Below are 14,784 nucleotides of genomic sequence, written 5' to 3'. Positions count from 1 at the left end.
ACTTTTCAATAAAGTCGTATTGTCCTTATAATTAAGTGATTTGACTTAAAAATGGGTATCATAACATGAAAGAAAAAATTTTTGGGCTAAGGTCAACTTGACTTTAATAATTCAGAAAAATTCTTTACAATTTTTGAAATTGGCAAACAGAGAATAAAAATTCGATGAATGAGATCTGTAGCCAATTTTAATTTTATTGATCCTAGATTTAAAGCCAGGGAGGTCAGTAAAAAATGTCTTTAGTTTAAAGAAGCCGCATCTTTGGCTCGGAATCAATACCAAAATCATTGAAGGAAGGTCAAAATCTTTGGATCCAAGTACACTTTTTTTGAGAGCATGTATATTCTTTCATTCCAAAAATTTGTGTCCTGCTTAAAATTTTGTCCTGGGCACCTCTAATAGAAACATAGCAGAATTTCTACTGGAAGTCGAGTGTGAATTTGGAAAATAAAGTTGTCGTTAACTCGTTTTTAAAGGACTTTGATAGCATATGAAGATTCTTTGGCTTGGAATCAATACCAACATGTTTAAAGTAAAGACAAAATCTTTGGAACCGAGCATGTTTGTTTTTTAGTGCACTTATGTATTCTCCGATTATATGATAATCGAAGGTTCAGAAAGCTATCTCCAACTTTAAAGCTGTATTTTGGCTAAGATTTTGACTTTCCCTTAAGGATTTTGGTATGGATTTTGAACCAAAGAAGCGGCTTCTTTAAAATAAGGACATCTTTTAAGGAGTTATGTAACTTTAAATGTAGGCTATATAAAATGAAAATTAGGATACAGATTTCATTTTGCGAATTTGTATTACCTTTTTGCAATTCATTAACAAATTAATCCAATTTGTTTTTTAATTTAAAGAATTTTTTCTTTATAATTTTGTAAATTACGTGTCGCAAAATGTAGGTTGCACAATCTTACATATTAAGTCAATATCTTTATCTTTATCGGTGTAGTAATACAATAGTTTATCTTTTATTCGAAGAGATGCCACCTCACAGATATATCCGAAAAATATTCCATAAAAAAATATTCAATTTTGTATGTATTCTTGAATTTCTACTCAACAATAAATAGGCTTCAATAGTACCGGAGAAATTTCAAATGAGCAAAAATCTTGAAGTTTCGAAAACAGTTTCGGTGGATTTTACCATGTACATTTTGGTAGGGCAGATTAGTTTCGATTTGCTTCGACAGTTGCATTTGCATCTATTTTATATTATTTTTAAACTTTAATTATAATTTTGTATTTGGCATAAAACGGGAATTTTGATCACTGTAACGGAAGATACCAGACAAGGATGCCCTTTATTGTCCTCCTTCGAATTCGATTCACGTTGGATTAATTTGTACCAAATGTCAGAATGGTTAGTTGCCAGTACTGGCGTATGGACACGCTCCATTCGACTTAGTAGGATATGTAAGCTGTTTCGTCCCAACACACCTGGTGGGAATTTCACTTCTTTGGAATGAACTTAGGCATCCATTTGAATATGCATATTCGTTTATTTCTCAAAAATACATTCATAAAAACCCCATCAAGTTTTTTTTGAAACTTCCTAACAACTCCTGTTTTTAGCTGGAAATTTGAAATTAGTTTAAAACTCTTACGCCCGGTTTCCTTGAATGTAAGGACATCGCAGACGGGATACATCGTTATATACTAACAACCACCCCACCTATATCATCCTGTCACTCAAATGTCATACATGTCTGAAGAGAGGTAAAAAGTGGCACAAATTATCCAGCTGACTTCCTACAAACCTATATGTATCCAGGGCATAAAAGACCAATACCAGAATGATATCCATATGGATTCGTATAAATGGTGGTGCTCAGTTGTGAAACGGTACCACAATGAAGGTAATGCACATGCACCTGCATAAGAGTAACTGCAGAAATAGTCACTGTGACCATTAAGTGAATTACATGCCTCAGTAGAATTGGTATTAAGTAATTGTTAAACAAAGTCGTTGTTTTTTTTTATTTTGTTTTCCTCCAGCACAATCAGCAACAATTTATCCAATGATGACATCGATATCAGAGGCAATTCCCAGTATAGTAACATATTTGCTAGGAGTATTTATTATGGTATACTATGATAATAGATACTCCTATTATACATTTTTTCATAAATGAAGTGTAACAACACCGAATAAAAATGATTTTTACAGTGAAAAAAAAATATTGTCGTTAAGTCAAAGATTTCTTGTCCTTGCGAATTTTTTCTATCATAGAACACGCATTTTTCTTATTAAAATTTGTTTTCTCGTCCTAGGTTAGGTTAGGTTAGGTTTGGTGGCAGCCCGATGTATCAGGCTCACTTAGACTATTCAGTCCATTGTGATACCACATTGGTGAACTTCTCTCTTATCACTAAGTGCTGCCCGATTCCATGTTAAGCTCAATGACAAGGGACCTTCTTTTTATAGCCGAGTCCGAACGGCGTTCCACATCGCAGTGAAACCACTTAGAGAAGCTTTGAAACCCTCAGAAATGTCATCAGAATTTCTGAGGTGGGATAATCAACCTCTGAAAAACTTTTTGGTGTTCGGTCGAAGCAGGAATCGAACCCACGACCTTGTGTATGCAAGGCGGTCATGCTAACCATTGCACCACGGTGGCAATGGTAAATTCGATAATCTTTTCAATGAAGTCGTTTTTACCTTATAAATAAGTGATTCCACTTAAAAATGGGTATCTTTGCATAAAAGAAAATTTTGTTGAACTGAGGTAAACTTAGCTTTAAAAATTCAGAAAAAATATTTAAAATTAATGAAATAGTGATTGAAATTTCTAGACTCTTTGAATTTTGATTACAAAGCAAAAAAGGCGATTTTATACTATATTTGAAAGACGTTTTTTGTTTGTAACATAGCATCATTTCTACTTGAAGTCATGTCCGAATTTGGAAATTTAAATTTTCTTCAACACGTTTTTAAAGGCACAAAAAGAAAAAGCAAAAAAAAAAACACGAATAAATTTTCCACGAAAGAATTGGGACTTAGATGTATCCTTGATTCAAGTCTCCGCTTCTTTGGCTCAGAATCTATACCAAAATCATTAGTGGAAAGACAAAAACTTTGGAACCGGTCATTATTTTAACACCCAGAGAATGTGCTGTGCTTGTTGAACAATTTCCCAAATTAAGACATAACACACCATATGTTTGCTGGTCGTATTTAGAAGCTGTTAAGAATATTAAAGGGTGATACGGTCAAAATTTGGTCAAGGGAAAACGCGTGTAAATCGGTGAAATCGTTTATTTAAAAAATCAAATTAAATTTCATTTTCAAGTTCAATTAGTATAAAATTCAGGAAAAATATTCAGTTAGGATTTCGCTTTTCCAAATCCGAATTGCCGGGCCTCACGCTTGACACCTGCCATCAGATTTTGTACAGCCACCTTGTCCACCTTCTTCGCCGCAGAAAGCCAGTTTGCCTTGAACTGCTGCTCGTCCTTAGCAGTTTTTTTGGTCTTCTTTAGGTTCCGCTTGACAATAGCCCTGTATTTCTCAATTGGGCGGAGCTCTGGCGTGTTGGGAGGGTTCTTGTCCTTGGGAACCACCTGCACGTTGTTGGCGGCGTACCACTCCATGGCCTTTTTACCGTAATGGCAAGATGCCAAATCCGGCCAAAATAGTACGGAACAACCATGTTTCTTCAGGAAAGGCAGTAGACGTTTATTCAAACACTCTTTCACGTAAATTTCTTGGTTGACAGTCCCGGAAGCTACACGCAAAGAAAAAAACGTTTGGAAAACGTGTACCGAAAACGTTTTTCTTTTGTTAGAGTTTTTTGAATTGCTTCGAAAATTTTAAACTTTTATCACCAAAAAAATTCGTTTGTTACAAAATTTTTATTTTTTCAATAAAAAAAGTTATTTTTGAAGTAACAACACAGTCCATTTCGTTTATATTAAACACTGTTCTTTTCTGACTTTAGGTCTTTAATAAGACACATTTTACAGTTCAAAATTTAATATAGTACAATGTAATGTTGAACATTTTTTCGGAATCTTCCGAATATATCTGGAATATATGTAAAAAAAAACAAAAGCAAAAAAAAAAGTTTGGCCGAAGCAGGGATCGAACCCACGACCCTTGGCATGAGAGTCGGACGTAGCTATCACTGCTCCACGGTGCCAAACTAAATGTTTGTTTCTATTAAATAAACTTTGTTTATTCGGTTCGTGGGCGCCGCAAGCTATGCTATATAAATATAACTTATATGGATATTTATCTATTGATGACCATAACAGGTACATAGCTCAGTGGTTAGTGTGTTGGCTTACAATGTGCATGGTCCGCGGTTCGATTCTCCGTTCAGGCGAAAGGTAAAAAAAATTTTAAAAATTTATAAAATTGTATAATTTCTTCTACATTGTTGGTATTACAGGAAAAGGTGTTAAGAACTAAAAACCTCGTGGATATGAGAAAGATGTGAGGGACAATGCAATTAGCAAGAAAATAATGTTTTTTTTTGAGCTAGTCTTTATGAAATTGTTTTTACATCCTGGAAAAGAATAAACGTTTATCACAAAAAGTATATACTTTTCTTCCAAATACACTTCCTTACAGCGAAAAGCAAATGAGAAACGAACTTTGTTTGTCTAAAATTTCGTTTGGGAGGAAAGAATTATTTTTTTGCGTGTATGAAAATGCTGCTTTTCAAGCCACAGGTACAGATGGCTTGCCAAACCAGATATTTCTTTGCGAACTTTGACAGTTTTATGTGGTTGAAAATATCTGCTACCTTTCCCCTTCCTTTTGCCGTATAAAACTCCTGTCCCGGAAGCTGCTTGTAGTCGGCTTTGACGTAGGTTTCGTCGTCCATTACCACGCAGTGAAACTTCGTCAGCATCGTCGTGTACAGCCTCCGGGATCGCGCTTTGGCCGTCGTATTTTGTTTATCATCGCGATTTGGAGTCACTACCTTCTTGTAAGTCGATATTCCGGCTCGTTTTTTTGGCTCGATGCACGGTTGTAGACGATACACCCAGCTTATTTGCGGCATCTCGGAGAGAGAGGTTAGGGTTTCGATGATTTTTTTCTTTGCTGGGTAGAACTTGTAAAGCTCTACAAAAAAGTTTGCGTGCGTGTGCAGTTATCTTTTACCGTTTGCAAAATTTTGACAAAGTGGGGTCAGTATTTGGAACCTAGGATTTCTGTTTTTGAGTGGATTCGTAATTTCAAGTAAATCGGAGTGAAACTGTGGCCTTAGAGTGAAAATTTAGTTTCCGGGGCCGATTTAAGTATATATCGGACAATAGATATATATGGGAGTATATATAAATATCTATTTTCCGAGCTTTACAAGTTCCCCAGCAAAGAAAAAATCATCGAAATAGGTTCAAACTTTCAACGCCTACAGGTCAGCTCGTGGACCCACTAGGGACCCACAAATTGGCAAACTTAGAGGAAAACACTTCAGCTTTCACACACAGAAAATTATGTTGCTATCTTTATCCGTTCAAAAGTTACAGAATTATTAAAAAAAAAACGATTTGGCATATAAGGCAAATAGTCTGGGAGAATCGAATCGCAACAGATTTTTTTGTTAATATTTAAGCAAAAGGCTATTCTCAAACTCAAACTTGCACACTCTGAGAACCGAACACTTTTCAACAGTGAACAGTTGTCGTGAGACGCGTGCTATATTAACACATAAAAATTAATCTCTCATAACTGGACACTTCCGAAATGTGGACAAAATTTATTGGACCGTTCGAGTCCACTTTTGAGTACTTTCACTGTAATTGTGTTTCAGTCAGTGATGACCGGTTGGGGTTTCCTCAAAATTTTAGGGTTTCTTCCAAGTTTGGGCGGATTTCTAGGGGTGAATTTTTTTGGTGGTTTTTAGTGGTGAAAAACAACTTACACCTTATAAAGTAAAACAATACTCAATCAAATTTGGAACAATTTAAGCATGAATTTGAAGAAAGAATTAAAAAAAATACTTCCAACAATTTGGACTATTTTTGGCGAATAATACATATATTTACTGAATTTTATTAATTTTCTACACTATAAACCATTATACATATATATTTAATTAATTCGATTTAAAAACTTGATATACATATTTTGTGTATCTGTATCAATACAAGATTTTATCTCAAAATTTGGAAAGTCATTTTTACCTAAATTTTTTGGGTTTTTTTTAAACTCTTGAACAATTTGGAGATTATACATATATATTTAGTTAATTCGATTTAAAAACTTGATATACATATTTTGTGTACCTCTATCAATACAAGATTTTAAAAAATTTGGAAAGTCATTTTTATTTCCTACATTTTTTGTTTTTTTTTTGAAAAAAAAACTCTAGAACAATTTTCAGATTTTTCCTTAATATTTGGGGGTAAGGTCCACAAATAACCTGACAACATTGGTTTGAGTACATGTGTAAATCGAATAAGTGTAGAAATGATGAACATTTTAAAATTGCGACAAACTGGACCAAGGACCCTAGTCCTGTGATAAGACCATCAATTTCCCGTAGGAATTTTAAATTCGAAACAATTACAAAAATGTAACTGCAGATACTGACTAATATTTTTGACACATATATTATTATTTACACATGCATTTAAATTAAATGCTGAAATTTCACAAAAATAACACCCCCATCACCATATGCAAGGGATAAAAAGTGAGAATCGAGAAAGAAGGAAAAACAAACGAAGGTTTAATGGAAACCATTCAAATGCACAATTTGCATTCTAAATATGAGGTCATCATTACCTAGAAATTCCATATCTATTTGTTTGCCTTTTCTTTGTACGTACACACAAAAAAATTTCACGAAAATTTTTCCAATTAAAATTTTAATTGAGTTTTAAAAAATATTCAATTAAAAATTTAATTGATTCGACAAATTTTTTAATTGAAACAAAAATCAATCACAAAAATAATAGTATCAATTAATTTTTTAATTGGATCAATTAACTTTTTAATTTACCTTCAATTAATTTTTTAATTGATTTTCTGTGATTGAAGACATTTCAATTAAAAATTAATTGGATCAATTAATTTCGTGATTGAATCAGAAAATTTTTTTGGTGTATAGTTTTCGATAATTCACAGTATAGTATGGTTCCATAGAAATAAAGCTTAATGGATTTTTTTTTTGAAATGCTCCTTTTATGTGGATAGGAGGGTTCCGAATTAGATTCATAAGCGCTTCGATCGATTTATACAACGAATAGTATTCAAAAAAAAAATCAAATATTTGTATTATTAATTATCTTAGAAATTTATTATCACCAGAAACTATCCATGAGTGTATTAATAATTTACAAATAAAAAACACCTATGAATAATATTTTCGAATGCATTATTAATCGATGTCTACATTTCTTTTACAGAAACATCCATACCAAATCACAAAAATTCTGAGTCCAACGATGCTAGTCTAATAGGAAAATTGGAATTTATTTCAATTATACGGTTCTTAAATTGGAAGAGAAAATAAGACAGAATGTTAATTAAGGAATATCGCATACCATTGCCACTGACAGTGGATGAATATCGTATTGCTCAATTGTATATGATAGCGGTAAGTTGAAATGTAGATTGAAAACAAATCTGTTTGTTTTCAAAACGAAATATTAGGAAAACAAGGGTTCTTCATTGCTCAGATGGCCAGTTTAATTACAGTATGACAAAAGTGATCTTTGTTTTTCTAAAATTCAATTTGGTATTTGGTCTTTTTGGTTATAGAGCCAATTAAAAGAATCTTTAAATTCTTACAGAAAAAAAGTCGTGAAGAGAGTCATGGCGAAGGCAGTGGTGTGGAAATTATTATCAATGAACCCTACAATGATGGTCCTGGCGGAAAGGGACAATATACCAAAAAAATCTATCATGTCGGCAGTCATTTACCTGGCTGGATAAAAAGTGAGTCCATAATAAATTTGGAATGTAGTTATGTGAATTTTTTGCATTTAACTTAAAGGTTTGTTACCCAAAAGCGCTTTAACGGTAGAAGAGGAAGCCTGGAATGCTTATCCTTATACAAGAACACGCTATACATGTCCATTTGTTGAAAAGTTCCTCCTTGACATTGAGACATACTATTTCCCAGATAATGGTTATCAGGATAATGTCTTTAAGCTAACAGGAAGTGATCTAAGGAATCGAGTTGTTGGTAGGTATTTTGGCGAAAGTTATATTAGTTAACCATGTTTGACTTGATTTATTGCTTTGTTCTATCAGATGTTATTGACATTGTTAAGGACCAGCTGACTGGCGGTGACTATGTCCGAGAAGAAGATCCAAAACTATTTGTGTCCGAAAAGACAGGTCGTGGACCTTTGTCCGATGAGTGGCTGGATGAATATTGGAAGGAAGTACAAGGCAAAAAGCAGCCCACTGCCCGAAATATGTCTTTGATGTGTGCTTACAAAATATGTCGAGTGGAATTTCGTTACTGGGGCATGCAAACAAAATTGGAGAAATTTATTCATGATATTGCTTTAAGGAAAACCATGGTGCGAGCCCATCGTCAAGCCTGGGCTTGGCAGGATGAATGGCATGGCCTGACCATTGATGATGTACGCGAAATTGAACGACAAACTCAATTGGCTTTGGCTAGAAAAATGGGCGGAGGTGATGTCAGTGGCGAGGATGAGGAAGAAGAGGAGGAGGAGGAGGATGAAGAAGGTATGTTACAAAAAGACTTCTTAATTAGGATGACTCTCAAAAAAAAACGCTCTATACCCAATAGATAGTGTATCGGAGGCCAATGACCAAAAACCAGCCATTGAATCACCCAAACGTGACGAGCGTAAAACTAAAGAACCACCTGTAGTTACCCAAGAACCACCCAGCGAAGAAGTCTCTTCGGATGATGAAGGCCACCAGGAACAAAATAACTCCAGTGAAAGATCACGTTCACAAAGTATACAAATGGCTCCGAAATCGAAATATGGCTCAAAAGCCGGTGGTCTCCATTCACCTCTTGGTTCAGCCCATAGTTTTGAGTTACAGGTAAGATTGGTAAAGTGTTCACGTTTAGCGAAGCATGTTAAGAAATTGTTAAATGGTTCATGGTTTCAAAGATTTTCCAAAAATCACAAAACTTTTTTCACAATGCAATGGTAAAATGGCATATATATTTCGTCCTAAAGGGTTGGTTGGGGGTTTGTTTCTCACTCAAATAAGGGTATCGAAATTCAATAGGAAAAGTCAAGAAAATATTCCTTTGTCCCAGCGGCATTTTAAAAGAAACCAGTTTGGGATAGGAATATATGATATTGTAGTTACAATTAAAGAGTTAAAGTCTTTTACTGGAATTGAGAAAGGTCGAATGAAATCGAAGAAAATTCTTATAATAAAAAATTTGCCGTAGACATAAACCTTCTGTTAAATATCCCAGCAAAAAAAGCGTCCCCAAAAAAGTAATGAAATTGTTCTTTTTGGATCCGGAAGTGGTGCGAAATTGACGCAGAAGCGATGAATTTAACATGGACTTGTCATAGGAGGGAAGTCCTCCATTTCAACAGCCGTTGCAATGAATTTGCATCACTTCTTTAAGTGTGATCCGAATTCAATGTTTTGGATGTAAATTAAAAAATTCTGTGATATGTTGTCAAATAAATATTTTTTTGTAAATTTTTATAACTTTTAATGGATTCTAACGCTTGTCGGAAACGTTTGACTTCAAATATTTTCAAAAATTCACAATTGTTTCAGATTGGATTTAACATTTTTTCGACAAAATTTAAATGATTTTTAACCTATTTGAAACAAAAAAAGTTCAAATTACCCATTAAAAGTATGAAAAAAAACAAGTTATAAAAAATTGAATTGAATGAACATCATTGGGAGTGCATCTTCTGGAAGTGCTTTTAAAGTTGTGCCTTGGGAAGAACTTCCAAATTTGTTTGCTGGGATGTTCGTATAGCGGGGAATAGACGATCCAGCCGCCATTTCATAATAAAGTAACAATATGACTAGTTGGACGGACTAATAGTGGAAAAGCCTTGGGGACTAACCTATTGTGTTATCAATAGTTAGGTTAGGATATTTCAGGCTCACTTAGACTATTCAGTCCATTGTGATACCACAGTGGTGAACTTCTCTCTTATCACTGAGTTCTGCCCGATTCTATGTTTCGCTCAATGACAAGGGACCTACATTTTATATCCGAGTCCGAACGGCGTTCCACATTGCGATGCAATCACTTACTGAGGGGGGATAATCCACTGCTGAAAAACTTTTTGGTATCCGGGCATGCTAACCATTGCACCAAGGTGGGTCCCAATCAATAGTTTCATAAGAACATTCCCAATATGCATATATCCAGAAACCTTATTCAGGGCCTGTTATTCCGCACGAGAAATCTAACCTCCATCCACGCGGAATGATACAAGTATATCGTACCGTGTATGGAGCGTATAACATAATTCAGATGTCGGTTCAGCACAAAAATGAAGGGTTAGTGGTCACAATTACCTTTTCATTCTATCGGTGTGCAATGTTAATGTAACCTCACGATATTGCCAAGTCCAAAGCCATTATATTTCATAACAATGCCCAGATTCTAAAACTGTCGCTTATACTCTATGTTATCTATTATAATTATTTTTCTTCTTCCTTCCGTCTTGTTTTTTTGTTCTCCTTAAAAAATATTTTTAATTAATTGTTTTGCAAAAAAAGCCGCATGCCAAAAATGCTAAAATAAAAAATGTAAGTTTGATTTTTCATCTAATGTTAAATGGTTCTGTTTAGAATAAAATTGGAATGATGAATACATTGGTGGTTTATGCTAAATGTTCTAAATAAACTTGTTTTATTTACAGGTAGCGAATTGGCGTATGGAACGTTTGGAAGTGGATTCGAAATCCAATTCAGATGAAGAATTCTTCGATTGCGTGGGTTAGTAGTCTATCATCCTCAATGGCTTAGTTTGTGCAATTGCAATATTTATTAATATTCTTTGGTAGATACCAATGAAACCAACTCTCTGGCAAAATGGAGTTCACTGGAATTATTGGGTGAAACTGATGATAGTCCGCCACCACATAGTGGAGTACCTGGTAGAAATAACAAAGATGACAGTATTTTCAATCAAGATTTTCTTATGAGAGTTGCTTCTGAGAGAGGCAATAAAAGGCAACTGCGATCATCGGCCAGCCTGGAAAGAGGAGGACATGATGTCTCACCACCTGGGTCACCGGGAACACCTTCATGTTCAACAACCATATTGATTATGGTAGTCCATGCTGGAAGTGTATTAGGTAATTACCATAATATACATTTGTGGAATAGTTGACCAGCTAAGTAACTTTTGCAGATGCCACGAGTGAACTGACATCAAAAAAATCCGATGTAACAACTTTCCGTGGTGCATTCGAATCCGTTATGAGACAACATTATCCAAGTTTGTTAACTCATGTTACCATTAAAATGGTACCTTGTCCCTCCATATGTACCGATGCTCTTGGTATACTATCTAGTCTTAGTCCATATTCGTTTGATGCATCCCCCTCAGCTGATATACCAAATATAGCAGACGTTCCTATTGGTGCCATCCCATTGCTGTCGGTGAGCTCTCCAGAATTCCATGACACTGTCAATAAAACAGTAGCCGCAGCAAATATCGTCTACCATGAGTTCCTCAAATCGGAGGAAGGACGTGGATTTTCGGGGCAAGTTGTTATGCTGGGTGACTCTATGGGTTCTCTATTGGCCTATGAAGCCCTATGCCGAGTGTCCTCTAACGATGGTGGTAGTCGTTCCTCTCGTACCACCGACGATGATGAACGTTTCGATGATAGTGATATGGATGCAAAACGTCTGCTGGTGGCCCCATCCCCACGTCGCAGACGTTCTTCCTCAACAAGCGATTCCAAACATTCGAAATTAGATTTTGAAGTTAGTGACTTTTTTATGTTCGGTTCGCCGTTATCCATAGTCTTGGCCGCTAAAAAACTGCATGACTCCAAAACTGGTAGGTAGTTCTTCACTAATCTCGATATCACTTTTAAATAAATCTCTGTCTCGTTTTTAGCTTTGCAACGTCCAAATTGCCATCAAGTCTACAACATGTTTCATCCAACCGATCCAACAGCTTCCCGTCTTGAGCCTTTGGTTAGTGCTCGATTTTCTATGTTGCCTCCAGTCAACATACCAAGATATGCCAAATATCCACTTGGAAATGGCCAACCGCTGCATTTATGTAAGCGATATGCTATAAGCTGTAGTAAATTTCTATCACGCTTCTTTATATTTTAGTGGAGGTTATACAGTCACATCCTCATCATTTCAGTGAGGGTCAAAACTTTTTGAGTGGACGTCGCTTATCTGACGCGTCCATGCAAAGTACAGTGTCGGGTTTAATTGAAAATATCTCCTTAAGTACCATTAACTCAAGTAAGTAGAAATGCTAGAATCCCTCTTTAATATTGCCAAACTTGTTATATTTTAATATTAAATATTATTATTACGAGTTATCATCCGAAGATTTAAGAGATGTTCGTAAAGAGTATGTTCAGTTTAATATTGGTGATGGATTGTCTTAGGTCACTGGATCTGGATTAAATATGTGTCGTTCATTCACAATTTTATTCCTTTTTCTTAGAACGGGGTTATATTTAAAACGAGCAAGAATAAGATGGTCGAGTGTATGCGTATTCCATTCACAACCTGCAACGGTTGGGATAATTTTCCTTTATCCAGTACATAGCATTCTGCACCACTATATCTTTCTTTTATAAGGCTTTAAATAATAATTTTTTGTGCAATGAATTCCAAATGCAGCCTATCGAAAGCCTTTTCAAAATCTATGAAAAGTAGATGCAACTAAAGCTGAGTACTATGTTTAGTTTTCAAGCTGAAAACCAGCTTGTTTTCACGGTTACTTTTTTAATTAATTAATTTAGAAATATAAAATTATTTGCAATCAATTCCTTGGACCTTTTCCATCCATTATTTTGCAAGACTTGATCAAAATGTAATCGCCTTCCTAAATATATTTGTACTTTTAATTTAGTGTTTTGGTGAAAACCCCGAACATAGTACTCACCTTCAAGGTGGGTATTAAGTTCGAGTTTAGCCGCTAAAATCGTCATTTTTTCACGATTACTTTTCTTTAATAATCCATTTTAAGGAATACAAACTTTGTGAAAATTTGCTTTGGGATATTCCCCATCAAGTTATAATGAAATCTGCAACAAATATGTATACTTGTATGGCTTTTTTTACTGATTTAGTTTTCACTTTAGTGAAATTTAGCGGCTAAACTCGAACTTAATACTCACCTTAAGATTTAAATTCAACGCTTTGCTCAATAATTAAACGGATGGTATTTATATGATTTGCACAGCCACTTCGGAAACCGACTTGGGCGGTGTTTATGGAGTCTTTTGATGCCATTGAGTATAATTTTATCATTTATTTTTGCTATTGTCGGTAAAACACAGAAACCTCGCTAAATTCCACATTCCTTCAGGTCTCCGTTCTTAGCAATTTTAACAATTATTATATCCTTTCATTCGCTCGGAAAGGTTCCTTGCTCCTAGACTTCAGTTGTCAAAGGGAGGAGGATTTCAGCAGTAGGATTTACATCAGGTTTGGGCGGGTATACCATTGATACCGGATCCTTTTCCATTTGATAGTTTTCTTATGACAGTGGATGCTTAACCTTAGCTTGGCATTGTTGGCCATAACCCTGCGTTTATTTGACAAATGGTGAGATCGACACTGCTGCTGTTTAGGATTTATTTCTGTGTTCAAAAAATTTAGAAAGTGTCTGTCCAATAACGAATATCTGGCTAATATTTGTATACATTCAGGTTGACGTCTACACGTACCTTACACCCAAAGAAAAAAGTCTGCCAAAAACAGCAGTCGGTGTCTGCTGTACAATTTTTGTACTTCATGATCTAGCATATAACAAATTTGTAAAATGTTACCCAAAGTATTTTCAAGAACCAAACACAGTTTATTGGGCATCCCTGCCCTCCACATAATGGTCTTAAAAGCTCCTAAATACGATCAGCAAACATTTTGGTGGCTGCTCTTCCTAAGAAAACCATATAACCCCCAAATTTAATTTGTTTGTTTCAACTAAAGAAGAAAAAGTTTTACATATCATTACAATTCTCATACGAGCTTATTAGACATGAAGATTAAGGGATTGGTATAGAAAATGCCAGATACCAATCTCATAAGCCTGACTACACATATGTTTCAGTGTTGGCCAATACACATTCCCATAGTCTCTAGTAAGTCTGGCCGGGCGAGATGATTCAATTTGGGTCTTATGCTTAGTACTAAGTTCGTTTCTGCGAAAAACGAATATCTTCATCTATCTTTGTAAATAGGCTCTCAAACCCAGGGATGTTAACTTATTTATGCGAAATAATATGCCTGCCTATTTTTTCGTGCGGAAAATCCAGGGTTGTATAAATATGTGTTTTAAAATGCTTAAAACAAAAATTTCGCATTTATTCCGCGCTAACGTTTTTTATATGGAGTATAACAGTTTTTCGTGCGAAAACGTGATCTTAATACTAGGCTTTATATGTTAATTTCTTATCTTTGACTGTATGTATCTATGTGAAATTTTTCTAATGATTTTCACTATCTTTTCAGTACAAAGCAAATGGTGGGGTACAAAACGTTTAGATTATGCCCTCTATTGTCCGGAAGGCTTGAGTAATTTCCCAGCCAATGCATTACCTCATCTATTCCATGCCAGTTATTGGGAGAGTGCAGATGTTATAGCATTTATTCTACGACAGGTATGAGGAATACCAGCAGTAATTAAATTGAA

General features: G+C 35.0%; 1 protein-coding gene across 7 annotated transcripts in view; it reads left to right on the top strand.

Moving 5' to 3' along the window:
• Positions 1-14,784, top strand: part of rdgB (retinal degeneration B) — a 56,340-nt gene that overhangs the window by 25,761 nt on the left and 15,795 nt on the right. For 5 of the 7 annotated variants that reach the window (XR_012720049.1, XR_012720053.1, XR_012720050.1 and 2 more), the window contains exons 2-13: positions 7,370-7,560; positions 7,757-7,901; positions 7,960-8,151; positions 8,220-8,666; positions 8,731-8,993; positions 10,665-10,694; positions 10,808-10,883; positions 10,952-11,245; positions 11,302-11,958; positions 12,019-12,186; positions 12,243-12,380; positions 14,604-14,752. Coding sequence is in view for 2 of the 7 variants with exons in the window: in XM_075298312.1 (XP_075154427.1) it covers positions 7,483-7,560; positions 7,757-7,901; positions 7,960-8,151; positions 8,220-8,666; positions 8,731-8,993; positions 10,665-10,694; positions 10,808-10,883; positions 10,952-11,245; positions 11,302-11,958; positions 12,019-12,186; positions 12,243-12,380; positions 14,604-14,752 (2,637 nt within the window). In the remaining 5 variants the exon portion in view is untranslated. The remainder of the gene's footprint in view (positions 1-7,369; positions 7,561-7,756; positions 7,902-7,959; positions 8,152-8,219; positions 8,667-8,730; positions 8,994-10,664; positions 10,695-10,807; positions 10,884-10,951; positions 11,246-11,301; positions 11,959-12,018; positions 12,187-12,242; positions 12,381-14,603; positions 14,753-14,784) is intronic. The other 2 variants (XR_012720052.1, XM_075298313.1) reach the window with 1 other exon arrangement.

Source organism: Haematobia irritans, chromosome 3 (genome assembly GCF_050003625.1).
Source record: "Haematobia irritans isolate KBUSLIRL chromosome 3, ASM5000362v1, whole genome shotgun sequence".
NCBI lineage: Eukaryota > Metazoa > Arthropoda > Insecta > Diptera > Muscidae > Haematobia > Haematobia irritans.
The sequence above is the reverse complement of the archived record's forward strand: the minus strand, read 5'-3'. Positions and strand labels throughout refer to the sequence as shown.